The sequence below is a fragment of the Bombina bombina genome, chromosome 10, assembly GCF_027579735.1.
Source record: "Bombina bombina isolate aBomBom1 chromosome 10, aBomBom1.pri, whole genome shotgun sequence".
Classification (NCBI taxonomy): domain Eukaryota; kingdom Metazoa; phylum Chordata; class Amphibia; order Anura; family Bombinatoridae; genus Bombina; species Bombina bombina.
The window spans coordinates 190893303-190911267 of NC_069508.1; the positions used below are offsets into that span (position 1 = coordinate 190893303).

The following is a 17965-nucleotide window of genomic DNA, read 5'->3' on the forward strand; positions in this document are numbered from 1 at the left end:
TCTGGACCCGTAGCAAGGAACTTTGAAGTTCTGACGAGAGGCCATCAGATCCATGTCTGGAATGCCCCACAGCTGAGTGACTTGGGCAAAGATTTCCGGATGGAGTTCCCACTCCCCCGGATGCAATGTCTGACGACTCAGAAAATCCGCTTCCCAATTTTCCACTCCTGGGATGTGGATAGCAGACAGGTGGCAGGAGTGAGACTCCGCCCATAGAATGATTTTGGTCACTTCTTCCATCGCCAGGGAACTCCTTGTTCCCCCCTGATGGTTGATGTACGCAACAGTTGTCATGTTGTCTGATTGAAACCGTATGAACTTGGCCCTCGCTAGCTGAGGCCAAGCCTTGAGAGCATTGAATATCGCTCTCAGTTCCAGAATATTTATCGGTAGAAGAGATTCTTCCCGAGACCAAAGACCCTGAGCTTTCAGGGATCCCCAGACCGCGCCCCAGCCCATCAGACTGGCGTCGGTCGTGACAATGACCCACTCTGGTCTGCGGAATGTCATCCCTCGTGACAGGTTGTCCAGGGACAGCCACCAACGGAGTGAGTCTCTGGTCCTCTGATTTACTTGTATCTTCGGAGACAAGTCTGTATAGTCCCCATTCCACTGACTGAGCATGCACAGTTGTAATGGTCTTAGATGAATGCGTGCAAAAGGAACTATGTCCATTGCCGCTACCATCAACCCGATCACTTCCATGCACTGAGCTATGGAAGGAAGAGGAACGGAATGGAGTATCCGACAAGAGTCTAGAAGTTTTGTTTTTCTGGCCTCTGTCAGAAAAATCCTCATTTCTAAGGAGTCTATTATTGTTCCCAAGAAGGGAACCCTTGTTGACGGAGATAGAGAACTCTTTTCCACGTTCACTTTCCATCCGTGAGATCTGAGAAAGGCCAGGACAATGTCCGTGTGAGCCCTTGCTTGAGGAAGGGACGACGCTTGAATCAGAATGTCGTCCAAGTAAGGTACTACAGCAATGCCCCTTGGTCTTAGCACAGCTAGAAGGGACCCTAGTACCTTTGTGAAAATCCTTGGAGCAGTGGCTAATCCGAAAGGAAGCGCCACGAACTGGTAATGTTTGTCCAGGAATGCGAACCTCAGGAACCGATGATGTTCCTTGTGGATAGGAATATGTAGATACGCATCCTTTAAATCCACCGTGGTCATGAATTGACCTTCCTGGATGGAAGGAAGAATAGTTCGAATGGTTTCCATCTTGAACGATGGAACCTTGAGAAACTTGTTTAAGATCTTGAGATCTAAGATTGGTCTGAACGTTCCCTCTTTTTTGGGAACTATAAACAGATTGGAGTAGAACCCCATCCCTTGTTCTCTTAATGGAACGGGATGAATCACTCCCATTTTTAACAGGTCTTCTACACAATGTAAGAATGCCTGTCTTTTTATGTGGTCTGAAGACAACTGAGACCTGTGGAACCTCCCCCTTGGGGGAAGTCCCTTGAATTCCAGAAGATAACCTTGGGAGACTATTTCTAGCGCCCAAGGATCCAGAACATCTCTTGCCCAAGCCTGAGCGAAGAGAGAAAGTCTGCCCCCCACCAGATCCGGTCCCGGATCGGGGGCCAACATTTCATGCTGTCTTGGTAGCAGTGGCAGGTTTCTTGGCCTGCTTTCCCTTGTTCCAGCCTTGCATTGGTCTCCAAGCTGGCTTGGCTTGAGAAGTATTACCCTCTTGCTTAGAGGACGTAGCACTTTGGGCTGGTCCATTTCTACGAAAGGGACGAAAATTAGGTTTATTTTTTGCCTTGAAAGGCCGATCCTGAGGAAGGGCGTGGCCCTTACCCCCAGTGATATCCGAGATAATCTCTTTCAAGTCAGGGCCAAACAGCGTTTTCCCCTTGAAAGGAATGTTAAGTAGCTTGTTCTTGGAAGACGCATCAGCCGACCAAGATTTCAACCAAAGCGCTCTGCGCGCCACAATAGCAAACCCAGAATTCTTAGCCGCTAACCTAGCCAATTGCAAAGTGGCGTCTAGGGTGAAAGAATTAGCCAATTTGAGAGCATTGATTCTGTCCAAAATCTCCTCATAAGGAGGAGAATCATTGTCGACCGCCTTTATCAGCTCATCGAACCAGAAACATGCGGCTGTAGCGACAGGGACAATGCATGAAATTGGTTGTAGAAGGTAACCCTGCTGAACAAACATCTTTTTAAGCAAACCTTCTAATTTTTTATCCATAGGATCTTTGAAAGCACAACTATCCTCTATGGGTATAGTGGTGCGTTTGATTAAAGTGGAAACCGCTCCCTCGACCTTGGGGACTGTCTGCCATAAGTCCTTTCTGGGGTCGACCATAGGAAACAATTTTTTAAATATGGGGGGAGGGACGAAAGGAATACCGGGCCTTTCCCATTCTTTATTAACAATGTCCGCCACCCGCTTGGGTATAGGAAAAGCTTCTGGGAGCCCCGGCACCTCTAGGAACTTGTCCATTTTACATAGTTTCTCTGGGATGACCAACTTGTCACAATCATCCAGAGTGGATAATACCTCCTTAAGCAGAATGCGGAGATGTTCCAACTTAAATTTAAATGCAATCACATCAGGTTCAGCTTGTTGAGAAATGTTCCCTGAATCAGTAATTTCTCCCTCAGACAAAACCTCCCTGGCCCCATCAGACTGAGTTAGGGGCCCTTCAGAAATATTAATATCAGCGTCGTCATGCTCTTCAGTATCTAAAACAGAGCAGTCGCGCTTACGCTGATAAGTGTTCATTTTGGCTAAAATGTTTTTGACAGAATTATCCATTACAGCCGTTAATTGTTGCATAGTAAGGAGTATTGGCGCACTAGATGTACTAGGGGCCTCCTGAGTGGGCAAGACTCGTGTAGACGAAGGAGGGAATGATGCAGTACCATGCTTACTCCCCTCACTTGAGGAATCATCTTGGGCATCATTGTCATTGTCACATAAATCACATTTATTTAAATGAATGGGAATTCTGGCTTCCCCACATTCAGAACACAGTCTATCTGGTAGTTCAGACATGTTAAACAGGCATAAACTTGATAACAAGTACAAAAAACGTTTTAAAATAAAACCGTTACTCTCACTTTAAATTTTAAACTGAACACACTTTATTACTGCAAATGCGAAAAAACATGAAGGAATTGTTCAAAATTTACCAAATTTTCACCACAGTGTCTTAAAGCCTTAAAAGTATTGCACACCAAATTTGGAAGCTTTAACCCTTAAAATAACGGAACCGGAGCCGTTTTGAATTTTAACCCCTTTACAGTCCCTGGTATCTGCTTTGCTGAGACCCAACCAAGCCCCAAGGGGAATACGATACCAAATGACGCCTTCAGAAAGTCTTTTCTAAGTATCAGAGCTCCTCTCACATGCGACTGCATGCCATGCCTCTCAAAAACAAGTGCGCAACACCGGCGCGAAAATGAGGCTCTGCCTATGCTTTGGGAAAGCCCCTAAAGAATAAGGTGTCTAAAACAGTGCCTGCCGATATTATTATATCAAAATACCCAGATAAAATGATTCCTCAAGGCTAAATATGTGTTAATAATCAATCGATTTAGCCCAAAAAAAGTCTACAGTCTTAATAAGCCCTTTTTGAAGCCCTTATTTACAATCGTAATAAACATGGCTTACCGGATCCCAGAGGGAAAATGACAGCTTCCAGCATTACATCGTCTTGTTAGAATGTGTCATACCTCAAGCAGCAAGAGACTGCTCACTGTTCCCCCAACTGAAGTTAATTGCTCTCAACAGTCCTGTGTGGAACAGCCATGGATTTTAGTGACGGTTGCTAAAATCATTTTCCTCATACAAACAGAAATCTTCATCTCTTTTCTGTTTCTGAGTAAATAGTACATACCAGCACTATTTCAAAATAACAAACTCTTGATTGAATAATAAAAACTACAGTTAAACACTAAAAAACTCTAAGCCATCTCCGTGGAGATGTTGCCTGTACAACGGCAAAGAGAATGACTGGGGTAGGCGGAGCCTAGGAGGGATCATGTGACCAGCTTTGCTGGGCTCTTTGCCATTTCCTGTTGGGGAAGAGAATATCCCACAAGTAAGGATGACGCCGTGGACCGGACACACCTATGTTGGAGAAACAATTACTACAAGAACTAAAGTGTGGAAGCTGTTTATCCATTCTGAAATGTGTGATAGGCTGGAGGAGGGGAAAGAGGAGGATCTGGTTAGAAAGGACTTTAGCTTTATTTAGGACCTGCAGTGAGCTGAGAGTAGATGCTGTCCTGCACTCCGGAATCAGGATCATATCATGGTGAAAAAATCATTCACTGTCTGTGTTTAGTGTATAAACTTAAAAAAAAAATCCCCAAATCTGTGTGTTACATTACCATATACGGTTTAAACTTGATGATATACCTCCAACTTTATCTACTATTCTACTTAGTTACTTACTTATGTTCTTGGTAATTTGGGTGAGAGTGAGGACTGCAAGGTGACTGTTTGATGTCAATTCATTAAAAAAGCCATGCATAAAACCAGATGGGGTAATAACGGTAAGAACAAGAAGAGTGATTGATGCCATGCTGCCATATACACCGTGTGCACTGTGCAGTCATCAAACTTTTTTCCTGGCTGGTTATATATCTAGTGTGCAGTGGTTGTTGTTGCTTTCTCCATTTTTTTGTTAATGGTGATAAGGAAGACAGACAAAAAAATAATAATATGTTGCAATAAAAATCTGTCAATGCAGATCTCACAGCAGGTTAACTTCCTGAGTTCCAGAGAGAGCAGCAAAACATTACTGTGCACCACTCTCTCTAGCATTCAAGAGGTTAAGGATTTTCAGATAGTGTAAACGGTAAACGTCTTTTTAAAAAAAAAATCTCCCCAAATTTACTGTTACCACCTAATATCTTCTTGTTAATATTTTTGTGTGCAAGTGGACCTTAGAGTTCAGGAGTGAAATGTTTTTCACTAAGAAGAAAAAAATTAAACATAGAAAAAAAACAGATCATATAATGAATAGTTCATCTTTAAGGTATCCTTTAGTAAATCTATATACTTTAAAGGGACATAAAACCAACATTTAGAAAGATCATGAAATTTTAAACAACTTTCCAATTTACTTTAATTATCTAATTTGCTTCATTCTCTTGATATCCTCTATTGCAGAGCTTTCCAAACTTTTCGTGTTGGTGACACATTTTTTAGACCTACATAATTTTGCGACGCAGTAATTCAGTTGTACCAGCAAACAGGAGGTTAAACTAACTTGTTTTTAGAGGTACGACACATACATAAATGATATAATAATGAAATGTATTTACAAGTAACAGTAAGTATGTGCAAGAATTAAAAAAAAGTGTAATACCAGCAATAGCTACTTAATATTTTAATGGTATGTATGAGGTTGATGGGATGAACACAGTTTCTAAATATTTAGTGGAATATTAGATAAAGACACTCGGATTTCATGATCAAGCATTTTTAAGCTTCCACTTTCTATCCATATATCAAGAGCAGGAGCAGCAATGCACTACTGGGAGCTAGCTGCAGAAAAAAAAAAGCACTTTGACTTCTGACTTCAGCTCAGCATTTAAAGTGAAGGTCCATTTTGATGAATTAGTGCCCGGTTTTTAATAAACCTATTAAAAACAAGGGCACTTTAATTCATCAAAATTGACATTTCACTGTTTTCTTCAAAAACTTACCTTTTAATCCTGGCAGCCGCTCCAGTACTTCCTTCGCCCGTCACAAACCGCCTTCGTGGGTCCAAAATGACGAATCCGGCTTCCTCCAATCACAACATTGCATCAGGCCAAGATTCCCAAGCTGTGATTGGAGAAAGCCTGATTCGTCATTTCTGACGTCTGCAGAGGTTTCCAACGGCATTTAGGATTAAAAGCTAAGTTTTTGAAGAAAACCGTGAAATGTCAATTTTGATGAATTAAAGTGCCCTTGTTTTTAATAGGTTTATTAAAAACCGGGCACTAATTCATCAAAATGGACCTTCTGCGAGTTGCACTGACTACTGCCCGCACTGCAAACACACTGCTATCCCACTCACTGACTACACATGCAGTCTCAAGCCGATTGAGGAAACTACACGTGCAGTCGAGAGCCAATGTGCCGCCAAAGCCACCAATGGGAGTAGTTTCAGTTCCCACTGAGCTGCGCCAATAGGTTAAGATGATCTGTGACCCACTAGGTATCAATCACGAGTCAACCATGAGATATACGTAGCAGGCAGGCGGAAAGTCGGAAACCAAAAAAAAATGTAAAACGTTTTTTAAATTAAAAAAACTTTGTGCTGAAGCAGGGACACACCTACACACTGCTGCCGACACACTAATGTGTCACAACTCACAGTTTGGAAAGCACTGCTCTATTGAAATGCATATCTAGATAGGCTCAGTAGCTGTTGATTGGTGGCTGCACATGGAAACCTCATGTGCATTGCTATTTCTTCAACAAGGGATATCTAAAGAATGAAGCAAATTAGATAATAAAAGTAAATTGGAAAGTTGTTTAAAATTGTATTCTCTATCTAAAATCATGAAAGAAAAATTTGGGTTTCATGTCCCTTTAACATAAGATCATATATTTCCTTTATAATATAACACAATCCAAACCACAAATTGGCAATTTTTTAGGAGTAAACAGTATTTATTTTTAAATAATATTAATTATCAAGGATGGATTGTCTTGTTACTCTGGTATTTTGGAATCTTATTTATATATATATTTAGTTAGTTTATTTTCAGTGCTATGATTTAGTGCTAAAAATTATTAGTGCCCCCCCAGTTTGACTGTGGTATATTATGTGCCCCCCCTATATATTTTTCCTAGAGTCGCCACTGCTGCCAACCTCCTGTGACGAAAGGCAAAGAATGACTGGGGGATGAGGGAAGCAGGGGAATGATTTAAGCCTTTGGCTGGGGTGTCTTTACCTCCTCCTGGTGGCCAGGTTCTGAATTCCCAAAAGTAATGAATGCAGCTGTGGACTCTCCCCGTTTATGAAGAACATTTTTAATTTAATCATTTTTATTAGATGGTGTTATTATGAGAGTAACTGTACTTTGTAATGAATCTTTGATGTGTTTTGTGATACTTTTTTGTTTTGCAAAACAGTTAACCAGAGCTCTGAGGATGTGCTAACCAGACACGCGTTAACTTCAATTGCGCTCAAGCGATCGCGTTTACTTTCAACTTGTAATACTAGTGAAAAACCCGACAAGTGCAAACACCCGCAATAAAACCCTTATCACTTAGATGTAACTGTTAGCGCCCTTTATCTTTTTCCTACTGCTTATGAGTGAGCCAGAATGCACATTCATATCACATCCATGTGGACAATGATGTTGATGGATGGTAAGGATTCTTTTGTTCAGGAGCACAAGGAAATGTTACTCATTACAAAAATACTTCTCACATACAAATTAGCAGTATCTTGCAGTTTAATGTCCCTTTACATTTTATTTAAAAAGGGTCACCATATTCTGAAGCTCTGAATACATGACATTGGGTCATACAAAGCATGATACTTATTCAGTCACATTATTGTCAATGCAAATTGATACAGCAGGGGTTAGTAGTGATTACTTTTCCTCTTGCGTAAAATACCTTGTGTGCTAATTTCTAATAATGTAGAGTGTTACCTTTGTTCCACATTTGAAGGGAACCTCTCTAACACAGCTGGTGTTTCCTCATCTGAGCGATATGAAGACGGATGTGCAGGGGAGCGTGGGTAGGATGTACTGCTCTCTGATGTGTACCTGATTTAATACAGCACAGATATTCTGAATCAAATTAGTAGCAATAGAACATAAATTATCATGGAATATGAGCTACATTTAAAGGGACATTCAAGCTAAAATTGTTAAAGGGAAGTGTAACCCTATATATGTTGTTAAAAGAAATTTCTGAATAAAAAAGTGGTGCCAATCTTATAGAGCATAAGGAGACATGGATTAGGGCATAAACTATGTGCATGACTTGACAAATCTGTTAAAAATTTAGGAGGCAGTAGTTTTCTGCTTTCAACAAAGGGATAGAAAGGTCAAAATTGAAATGCGCATGTGTGCATTTAAACATGAAAAACAAGCATTTTTGACATATACTATTTCTTCTGTGAGAATGTCATTTGTAACATACAAGCCACTGCTAATTCTCTGAGTAAGTGTGGTGTTTGAATGCTGGTGCACGAGCCCTCAGCAGCATATGTGCGTATGCCACAGAAAAAACATAATTTATGTAAGAACTTACCTGATAAATTCATTTCTTTCATATTAACAAGAGTCCATGAGCTAGTGACGTATGGGATATACATTCCTACCAGGAGGGGCAAAGTTTCCCAAACCTTAAAATGCCTATAAATACACCCCTCACCACACCCACAAATCAGTTTAACGAATAGCCAAGAAGTGGGGTGATAAGAAAAAAAGTGCGAAGCATATAAAATAAGGAATTGGAATAATTGTGCTTTATACAAAAAAATCATAACCACCACAAAAAAGGGTGGGCCTCATGGACTCTTGTTAATATGAAAGAAATGAATTTATCAGGTAAGTTCTTACATAAATTATGTTTTCTTTCATGTAATTAACAAGAGTCCATGAGCTAGTGACGTATGGGATAATGACTACCCAAGATGTGGATCTTTCCACACAAGAGTCACTAGAGAGGGAGGGATAAAATAAAGACAGCCAATTCCTGCTGAAAATAATCCACACCCAAAATAAAGTTTAACAAAAAACATAAGCAGAAGATTCAAACTGAAACCGCTGCCTGAAGAACTTTTCTACCAAAAACTGCTTCAGAAGAAGAAAATACATCAAAATGGTAGAATTTAGTAAAAGTATGCAAAGAGGACCAAGTTGCTGCTTTGCAGATCTGGTCAACCGAAGCTTCATTCCTAAACGCCCAGGAAGTAGATACTGACCTAGTAGAATGAGCTGTAATTCTCTGAGGCGGAATTTTACCCGACTCAACATAGGCAAGATGAATTAAAGATTTCAACCAAGATGCCAAAGAAATGGCAGAAGCTTTCTGGCCTTTCCTAGAACCGGAAAAGATAACAAATAGACTAGAAGTCTTACGGAAAGATTTCGTAGCTTCAACATAATATTTCAAAGCTCTAACAACATCCAAAGAATGCAACGATTTCTCCTTAGAATTCTTAGGATTAGGACATAATGAAGGAACCACAATTTCTCTACTAATGTTGTTGGAATTCACAACTTTAGGTAAAAATTCAAAAGAAGTTCGCAACACCGCCTTATCCTGATGAAAAATCAGAAAAGGAGACTCACAAGAAAGAGCAGATAATTCAGAAACTCTTCTAGCAGAAGAGATGGCCAAAAGGAACAAAACTTTCCAAGAAAGTAATTTAATGTCCAATGAATGCATAGGTTCAAACGGAGGAGCTTGAAGAGCTCCCAGAACCAAATTCAAACTCCAAGGAGGAGAAATTGACTTAATGACAGGTTTTATACGAACCAAAGCTTGTACAAAACAATGAATATCAGGAAGAATAGCAATCTTTCTGTGAAAAAGAACAGAAAGAGCGGAGATTTGTCCTTTCAAAGAACTTGCGGACAAACCCTTATCTAAACCATCCTGAAGAAACTGTAAAATTCTCGGTATTCTAAAAGAATGCCAAGAAAAATGATGAGAAAGACACCAAGAAATATAAGTCTTCCAGACTCTATAATATATCTCTCGAGATACAGATTTACGAGCCTGTAACATAGTATTAATCACGGAGTCAGAGAAACCTCTTTGACCAAGAATCAAGCGTTCAATCTCCATACCTTTAAATTTAAGGATTTCAGATCCGGATGGAAAAAAGGACCTTGTGACAGAAGGTCTGGTCTTAACGGAAGAGTCCATGGTTGGCAAGATGCCATCCGGACAAGATCCGCATACCAAAACCTGTGAGGCCATGCCGGAGCTATTAGCAGAACAAACGAGCATTCCCTCAGAATCTTGGAGATTACTCTTGGAAGAAGAACTAGAGGCGGAAAGATATAGGCAGGATGATACTTCCAAGGAAGTGATAATGCATCCACTGCCTCCGCCTGAGGATCCCGGGATCTGGACAGATACCTGGGAAGTTTCTTGTTTAGATGAGAGGCCATCAGATCTATCTCTGGGAGCCCCCACATTTGAACAATCTGAAGAAATACCTCTGGGTGAAGAGACCATTCGCCCGGATGCAACGTTTGGCGACTGAGATAATCCGCTTCCCAATTGTCTACACCTGGGATATGAACCGCAGAGATTAGACAGGAGCTGGATTCCGCCCAAACCAAAATTCGAGATACTTCTTTCATAGCCAGAGGACTGTGAGTCCCTCCTTGATGATTGATGTATGCCACAGTTGTGACATTGTCTGTCTGAAAACAAATGAACGATTCTCTCTTCAGAAGAGGCCAAAACTGAAGAGCTCTGAAAACTGCACGGAGTTCCAAGATATTGATCGGTAATCTCACCTCCTGAGATTCCCAAACTCCTTGTGCCGTCAGAGATCCCCACACAGCTCCCCAACCTGTGAGACTTGCATCTGTTGAAATTACAGTCCAGGTCGGAAGAACAAAAGAAGCCCCCTGAATTAAACGAAGGTGATCTGTCCACCACGTTAGAGAGTGTCGAACAATCGGTTTTAAAGATATTAATTGATATATCTTCGTGTAATCCCTGCACCATTGGTTCAGCATACAGAGCTGAAGAGGTCGCATGTGAAAACGAGCAAAGGGGATCGCGTCCGATGCAGCAGTCATAAGACCTAGAATTTCCATGCATAAGGCTACCGAAGGGAATGATTGAGACTGAAGGTTTCGACAAGCTGTAATCAATTTTAGACGTCTCTTGTCTGTTAAAGACAGAGTCATGGACACTGAATCTATCTGGAAACCCAAAAAGGTTACCCTTGTTTGAGGAATCAAAGAACTTTTTGGTAAATTGATCCTCCAACCATGATCTTGAAGAAACAACACAAGTCGATTCGTATGAGACTCTGCTAAATGTAAAGACTGAGCAAGTACCAAGATATCGTCCAAATAAGGAAATACCACAATACCCTGTTCTCTGATTACAGACAGAAGGGCACCGAGAATCTTTGTGAAAATTCTTGGAGCTGTAGCAAGGCCAAACGGTAGAGCCACAAATTGGTAATGCTTGTCTAGAAAAGAGAATCTCAGGAACTGATAATGATCTGGATGAATCGGAATATGCAGATATGCATCCTGTAAATCTATTGTGGACATATAATTCCCTTGCTGAACAAAAGGCAATATAGTCCTTACAGTTACCATCTTGAACGTTGGTATCCTTACATAACGATTCAATAATTTTAGATCCAGAACTGGTCTGAAGGAATTCTCCTTCTTTGGTACAATGAAGAGATTTGAATAAAACCCCATCCCCTGTTCCGGAACTGGAACTGGTATAATTACTCCAGCCAACTCTAGATCTGAAACACAATTCAGAAATGCTTGAGCTTTCACTGGATTTACTGGGACACGGGAAAGAAAAAATCTCTTTGCAGGAGGTCTCATCTTGAAACCAATTCTGTACCCTTCTGAAACAATGTTCTGAATCCAAAGATTGTGAACAGAATTGATCCAAATTTCTTTGAAAAAACGTAACCTGCCCCCCTACCAGCTGAACTGGAATGAGGGCCGTACCTTCATGTGAACTTAGAAGCAGGTTTCGCCTTTCTAGCAGGCTTGGATTTATTCCAGACTGGAGATGGTTTCCAAACTGAAACTGCTCCTGAGGACGAAGGATCAGGCTTTTGTTCTTTGTTGAAACGAAAGGAACGAAAACGATTGTTAGCCCTGTTTTTACCTTTAGACTTTTTATCCTGTGGTAAAAAAGTTCCTTTCCCACCAGTAACAGTTGAAATAATAGAATCCAACTGAGAACCAAATAATTTGTTTCCCTGGAAAGAAATGGAAAGTAGAGTTGATTTAGAAGCCATATCAGCATTCCAGGTCTTAAGCCATAAAGCTCTTCTGGCTAAGATAGCCAGAGACATAAACCTAACATCAACTCTAATAATATCAAAAATGGCATCACAGATGAAATTATTAGCATGCTGGAGAAGAATAATAATATCATGAGAATCACGATTTGTTACTTGTTGCGCTAGAGTTTCCAACCAAAAAGTTGAAGCTGCAGCAACATCAGCCAATGATATAGCAGGTCTAAGAAGATTACCTGAACATAGATAAGCTTTTCTTAGAAAAGATTCAATTTTTCTATCTAAAGGATCCTTAAACGAGGTACCATCTGACGTAGGAATGGTAGTACGTTTAGCAAGGGTAGAAATAGCCCCATCAACTTTAGGGATTTTGTCCCAAAATTCTAACCTGTCAGGCGGAACAGGATATAATTGCTTAAAACGTTTAGAAGGAGTAAATGAATTACCCAATTTATCCCATTCCTTGGAAATTACTGCAGAAATAGCATTAGGAACAGGAAAGACTTCTGGAATAACCGCAGGAGCTTTAAAAACCTTATCCAAACGTATAGAATTAGTATCAAGAGGACTAGAATCCTCTATTTCCAAAGCAATTAGTACTTCTTTAAGTAAAGAGCGAATAAATTCCATCTTAAATAAATATGAAGATTTATCAGCATCAATCTCTGAGATAGAATCCTCTGAACCAGAAGAGTCCAAAGAATCAGAATGATGGTGTTCATTTAAAAATTCATCTGTAGAGAGAGAAGATTTAAAAGACTTTTTACGTTTACTAGAAGGAGAAATAACAGACAAAGCCTTCTTTATGGATTCAGAAACAAAATCTCTTATGTTATCAGGAACATTCTGCACCTTAGATGTTGAGGGAACTGCAACAGGCAATGGTACATCACTAAAGGAAATATTATCTGCTTTAACAAGTTTGTCATGACAATTATTACAAACAACAGCTGGAGGAATAGCTACCAAAAGTTTACAGCAGATACACTTAGCTTTGGTAGATCCAGCAGGCAGTGGTTTTCCTGTAGTATCTTCTGGCTCAGATGCAACGTGAGACATCTTGCAATATGTAAGAGAAAAAACAACATATAAAGCAAAATAGATCAAATTCCTTATAAGACAGTTTCAGGAATGGGAAAAAAATGCCAAACATCAAGCTTCTAGCAACCAGAAGCAAATGAAAAATGAGACTGAAATAATGTGGAGACAAAAGCGACGCCCATATTTTTTAGCGCCAAATAAGACGCCCACATTATTTGGCGCCTAAATGCTTTTGGCGCCAAAAATGACGCCACATCCGGAACGCCGACATTTTTGGCGCAAAATAACGTCAAAAAATGACGCAACTTCCGGCGACACGTATGACGCCGGAAACGGAAAAGAATTTTTTGCGCCAAAAAAGTCCGCGCCAAGAATGACGCAATAAAATGAAGCATTTTCAGCCCCCGCGAGCCTAACAGCCCACAGGGAAAAAAGTCAAATTTTTGAGGTAAGAAAAATATGATAAATTCAATGCATAATCCCAAATATGAAACTGACTGTCTGGAAATAAGGAAAGTTGAACATTCTGAGTCAAGGCAAATAAATGTTTGAATACATATATTTAGAACTTTATAAATAAAGTGCCCAACCATAGCTTAGAGTGTCACAGAAAATAAGACTTACTTACCCCAGGACACTCATCTACATGTTTGTAGAAAGCCAAACCAGTACTGAAACGAGAATCAGTAGAGGAAATGGTAAATATAAGAGTATATCGTCGATCTGAAAAGGGAGGTAAGAGATGAATCTCTACGACCGATAACAGAGAACCTTATGAAATAGACCCCGTAGAAGGAGATCACTGCATTCAATAGGCAATACTCTCTTCACATCCCTCTGACATTCACTGCACGCTGAGAGGAAAACCGGGCTCCAACTTGCTGCGGAGCGCATATCAACGTAGAATCTAGCACAAACTTACTTCACCACCTCCCTTGGAGGCAAAGTTTGTAAAACTGATTTGTGGGTGTGGTGAGGGGTGTATTTATAGGCATTTTAAGGTTTGGGAAACTTTGCCCCTCCTGGTAGGAATGTATATCCCATACGTCACTAGCTCATGGACTCTTGTTAATTACATGAAAGAAACAGTAATGACTCTTACTAGAACCGTTTAAGCAAATGGTAGCATATTGAAAAAATGCTTCTATTTCATATTTAAACGCACACGTGCACATTTCAATATTGACCTTTCTATCCCTTTTAAGTACTAACAAATGATTTATAAATTGCGTGTGTGTCTATTTTGTGTCAAGCAGTCTCTTGGCCAGGCTGGATGTAGAATATGCTCCTCAATAGCTTTATTCAAACATAGTCAATGTAAGAATCTAGATGGGTTTAAAGGGACATGAAAGTCTAACTTAAAGTGATTGTAAACTTTAACGAATTAAAGCCCAGTATCAAATAATAACCTTAAAAACAGGGGCATTTTAATTTATTAGAGTTTACAAAGACGCTTATTTTTTAAAAAACTTACCTTTGCGTTATGGTAAACATAATGCTGATCCTCTGCCCGCAGCTCCTGCTTTCTTTAGCATATTGATGAAAAAATCCGGCTTCCACCAGTCCAAAGGAAGCACACACAGATTGGAGGATGCAAAACTCGTCATTGTTCTGCTAATGAAAGCAGGAGCTACGGGTGGTTGATCAGCGTTATATTTACCATAACACAAAGGTAAGTATATTTAAAAAATAAGCATCTTTGTAAACGTTAATGAATTACAGTGCCCTTGTTTTTAAGAGTCTTATTTGATACTGGCTTTTAATTCATTAAAGTTTACATTCACTTTAAGCTTTCATGGTTCAGATAGAACATGTAATTTTAACAACTTTTCAATTTACTTTTGTTTTACTTTGTTCTCTTTGTGTCCTTTGTTGAACCACATACCTAGGTAGGCTCAGGAGTAGCAATGCACTACTGGAACCTAGTTGGTGGTTACACATGTCTCTCGTCATTGGCTAACCATATGTGTATTACAGCAAGCTGCTAGTAGTGCACTGCTGCCCTGGAGCTTGCTCTGAGTGATTAAATACAAATAATTATACGCAAGCAATATTGCAACAATAAGATGCTCAAATCGCACATTAAACCCTTTTCTTTATTTTTATGTCCCTTTAAAAGGACAGTCTACGCCACAATTTTTATTGTTTAAATAGATAAATACTTTTATTACCCATTCCCCAGTTTTGCATAAATAACACGGTTATATTAATACACTTTTTACCTCTGTAATTACCTTGTATATAAGCCTCTGCAGACTCCCCCCTTATCTCTGCTCTTTTGACAGACTTGCCTGTTAGCCAATCAGTGCTGACTCTTAAATAACTCTATGGGAGTGAGCACAATGTTATCTATATGGCACACATGAACTAACGCCCTCTAGTTGTGAAAAACTGTCAAAATGCACTGAGATAAGTGCTTAGAAATTAGTATATGAGCCTACCTAGGTTTATCTTTTAACAAAGAATACCAAGAGAACAAAGTAAATTTAAAGGGACAGTCTACCATAGAATTGTTATTGTTTTAAAAGATAGATAACCCCTTTATTACCCATTCCCCAGTTTTGCATAACCAACACAGTTATATTAATATACTTTTTACCTCTGTGATTATCTTGTATATCAGCATCTTCTAACAGCCCCCTGATCACATGACTGTGACTGTTTATGATCTATTGTCTTGCAGTTAGCATTGTGTTGGGCTAAATCTTAAATAACTCCCTGTGCCTGTACATAGTTTTATCTATATGGCCCACGTGTACTTTTAGTCTCTTTGTGTTGAAAAGGAATTTAAAAAGCCTGTGATAAGAGGCAGCCCTCAAGGATTTAGAAATTAGCATATGAGTCTGCCTAGGTTTAGTTTCAACTAAGAATACTAGGAGAAAAAAGCAAATTTGATGATAAAAGTAAATTGGAAAGTTGATTAAAATTACATATCCTATCTGAATAATGAAAGTTTAATTTTGACTAGACTGTCCCTTTAATGCTCAAAATGAATTGGAAAGTTGTGTAAAATTGCTGCCTATCTAACCCATAAAAGTTTCATTTTGACTAGACTGTCCCTTTAAGCCCTCATTCAGCCCTTACCGGGTGTGCTGTGCCTCTCCGTTTACGCCCTCTATTTCAAGTGGTAACGTGAGCACATATATATCTAGCATCACACTCAGATCAGCCAGATTAATGCTCTGCAGTGATTCTCTGTTCTCAAGACAACCAATAACCTCACCTGCAGAAAGAAAAACGAGAAGTCAGAAAGAAAGAAACAAACGACTTGTTCTGCCCTTCACTGTAATAGCAGTTTTACTTGTCAGATGTATACATCTCTATGCTGCTCGTGCACAGATATCTAGCTTTGGACTGATATGTATCCTTTAATGCATTAAAGGGACAAAATACCCCAAAATTTTCTTTCATAATTTGAATAGAACATACAATTTTAAATAACTTTCCAATTTACTTATTTTATCACATTTGCTTCATTCTCTTGTTATCCTTTCTTGAAGGAACAACATTGCACTACTGGCAGCTAGCTGAACACATCTAATTAGCCAATCACAGGAGACAAATGTCTGCAGGCACCAATCAGCAGCAGCTCCCACTAGTGTAGGATATGTGCGTATACTTTATCAACAAGGGATACCAAGAGAACGAAGCACATTTGAAAATAGAAGGGAATGTAAAAGTCTTTTAAAATGACCGGCTCTATCTGAATCATATAAGTTTAATTTTGACTTTCTATCCCTTTAATGCTGAGACACTGAACTGGTTTGCAAATAATAAATGTAAAGAAAATGACAGTGAATGCAAATGAGGCCAAATTACAATGCTTTATACACTGTATATACTTCAAGTGACATCAAACATAAAATGTACAATTATGCATCTTTATTTTGAACACAAAGACTTATGCAGTGCGCATGTGTTAGCAAAAATGCTTCTAGCAAAGGTATCACTGTTACACGGAGAGTTTTACTGTGTACAGAGCATATGTACATATGCTCCATGCACCCTTATACGGCCACGTATTCGTCAGGGATGATACAAACCAAGTGATCAGCAATGTATGCTCCCCGAGTAGGCACAGTCTACAAGGAATCTGTTTATATACTCATATACAGTATGTGCACAGGAAAAAGTGTTTACTAGAAGAATTTTCATTAATAAATGTGTTGCAAAAATGCTTCTATTCAAAGCAGAAACCTCATCACCTGCATTTTAATCTGGAGATTAAAGGGACATGAAATGTTTGTGATTCAGATACTGCATAGAATGTATTTCTTTTTCTTGGTATCTTGATTGAATTGAGTTACTGTCCCCTAGAGCATACGGAGGTAGGCTTAGGAGCATGCACGTGTCTTGAACAGTAGATGCTTAACATTGTTGCAAACACTAGTGCTCAAGACACGTGCACACTCCTGAGGATACTAAGAGAAAGACATATAAGTAAAGTTAAAATTACATTATATGATGCAGATAGAGAATGTAATTTTAAGCAAATTTCCAATGTACTTCTGTTATCTCACTTGCTTCATTCTCTTGGTATAATTTGTTGAAAAGCATATTTAGGTAGACTTAGGAGCAGCAATGCAAAACTGGGAGCTAGCTGCTGATTGGTGGCTGCATATATATATATATATATATATATATATATACATAACTCTTGCCATTTGATCACTCAATGTGCTCAGCTAGCTCCCATTAGTACAATGCTGCTCTTTCAACAAAGGATGCCAAGATAATGAAGCAAACTTGATAACAGAAAAAAATTAGAAAGTTCTTTAACCCTTTCGCTGCTAATCCTTTTTAAACCCCAGTGCTGAGCCAATTTTGAGCTTTTTTTGTTACCTATAATTAAACCTTATTATAGTCAAATTTCAATTAGTGACCCATACAAATAATGTATTTATTTTAGCAGGCCCAGCAGATTCACAATATACCATTATTATATTATTATTTCATGGCCTGTGAGACAG

The 17965-nt window shown here is 39.3% G+C and overlaps 1 protein-coding gene across 5 annotated transcripts in view; it reads right to left on the minus strand.

Moving 5' to 3' along the window:
• SZT2 (SZT2 subunit of KICSTOR complex) overlaps positions 1–17965 on the minus strand; it is a 482374-nt gene that overhangs the window by 321715 nt on the left and 142694 nt on the right. For all 5 annotated transcript variants that reach the window (XM_053693604.1, XM_053693601.1, XM_053693602.1 and 2 more), the window contains 2 exons: positions 16080–16218; positions 7627–7743 (listed from right to left, as the gene is read on the minus strand). In XM_053693604.1, the coding sequence (XP_053549579.1) occupies positions 7627–7743; positions 16080–16218 (256 nt within the window). The remainder of the gene's footprint in view (positions 1–7626; positions 7744–16079; positions 16219–17965) is intronic.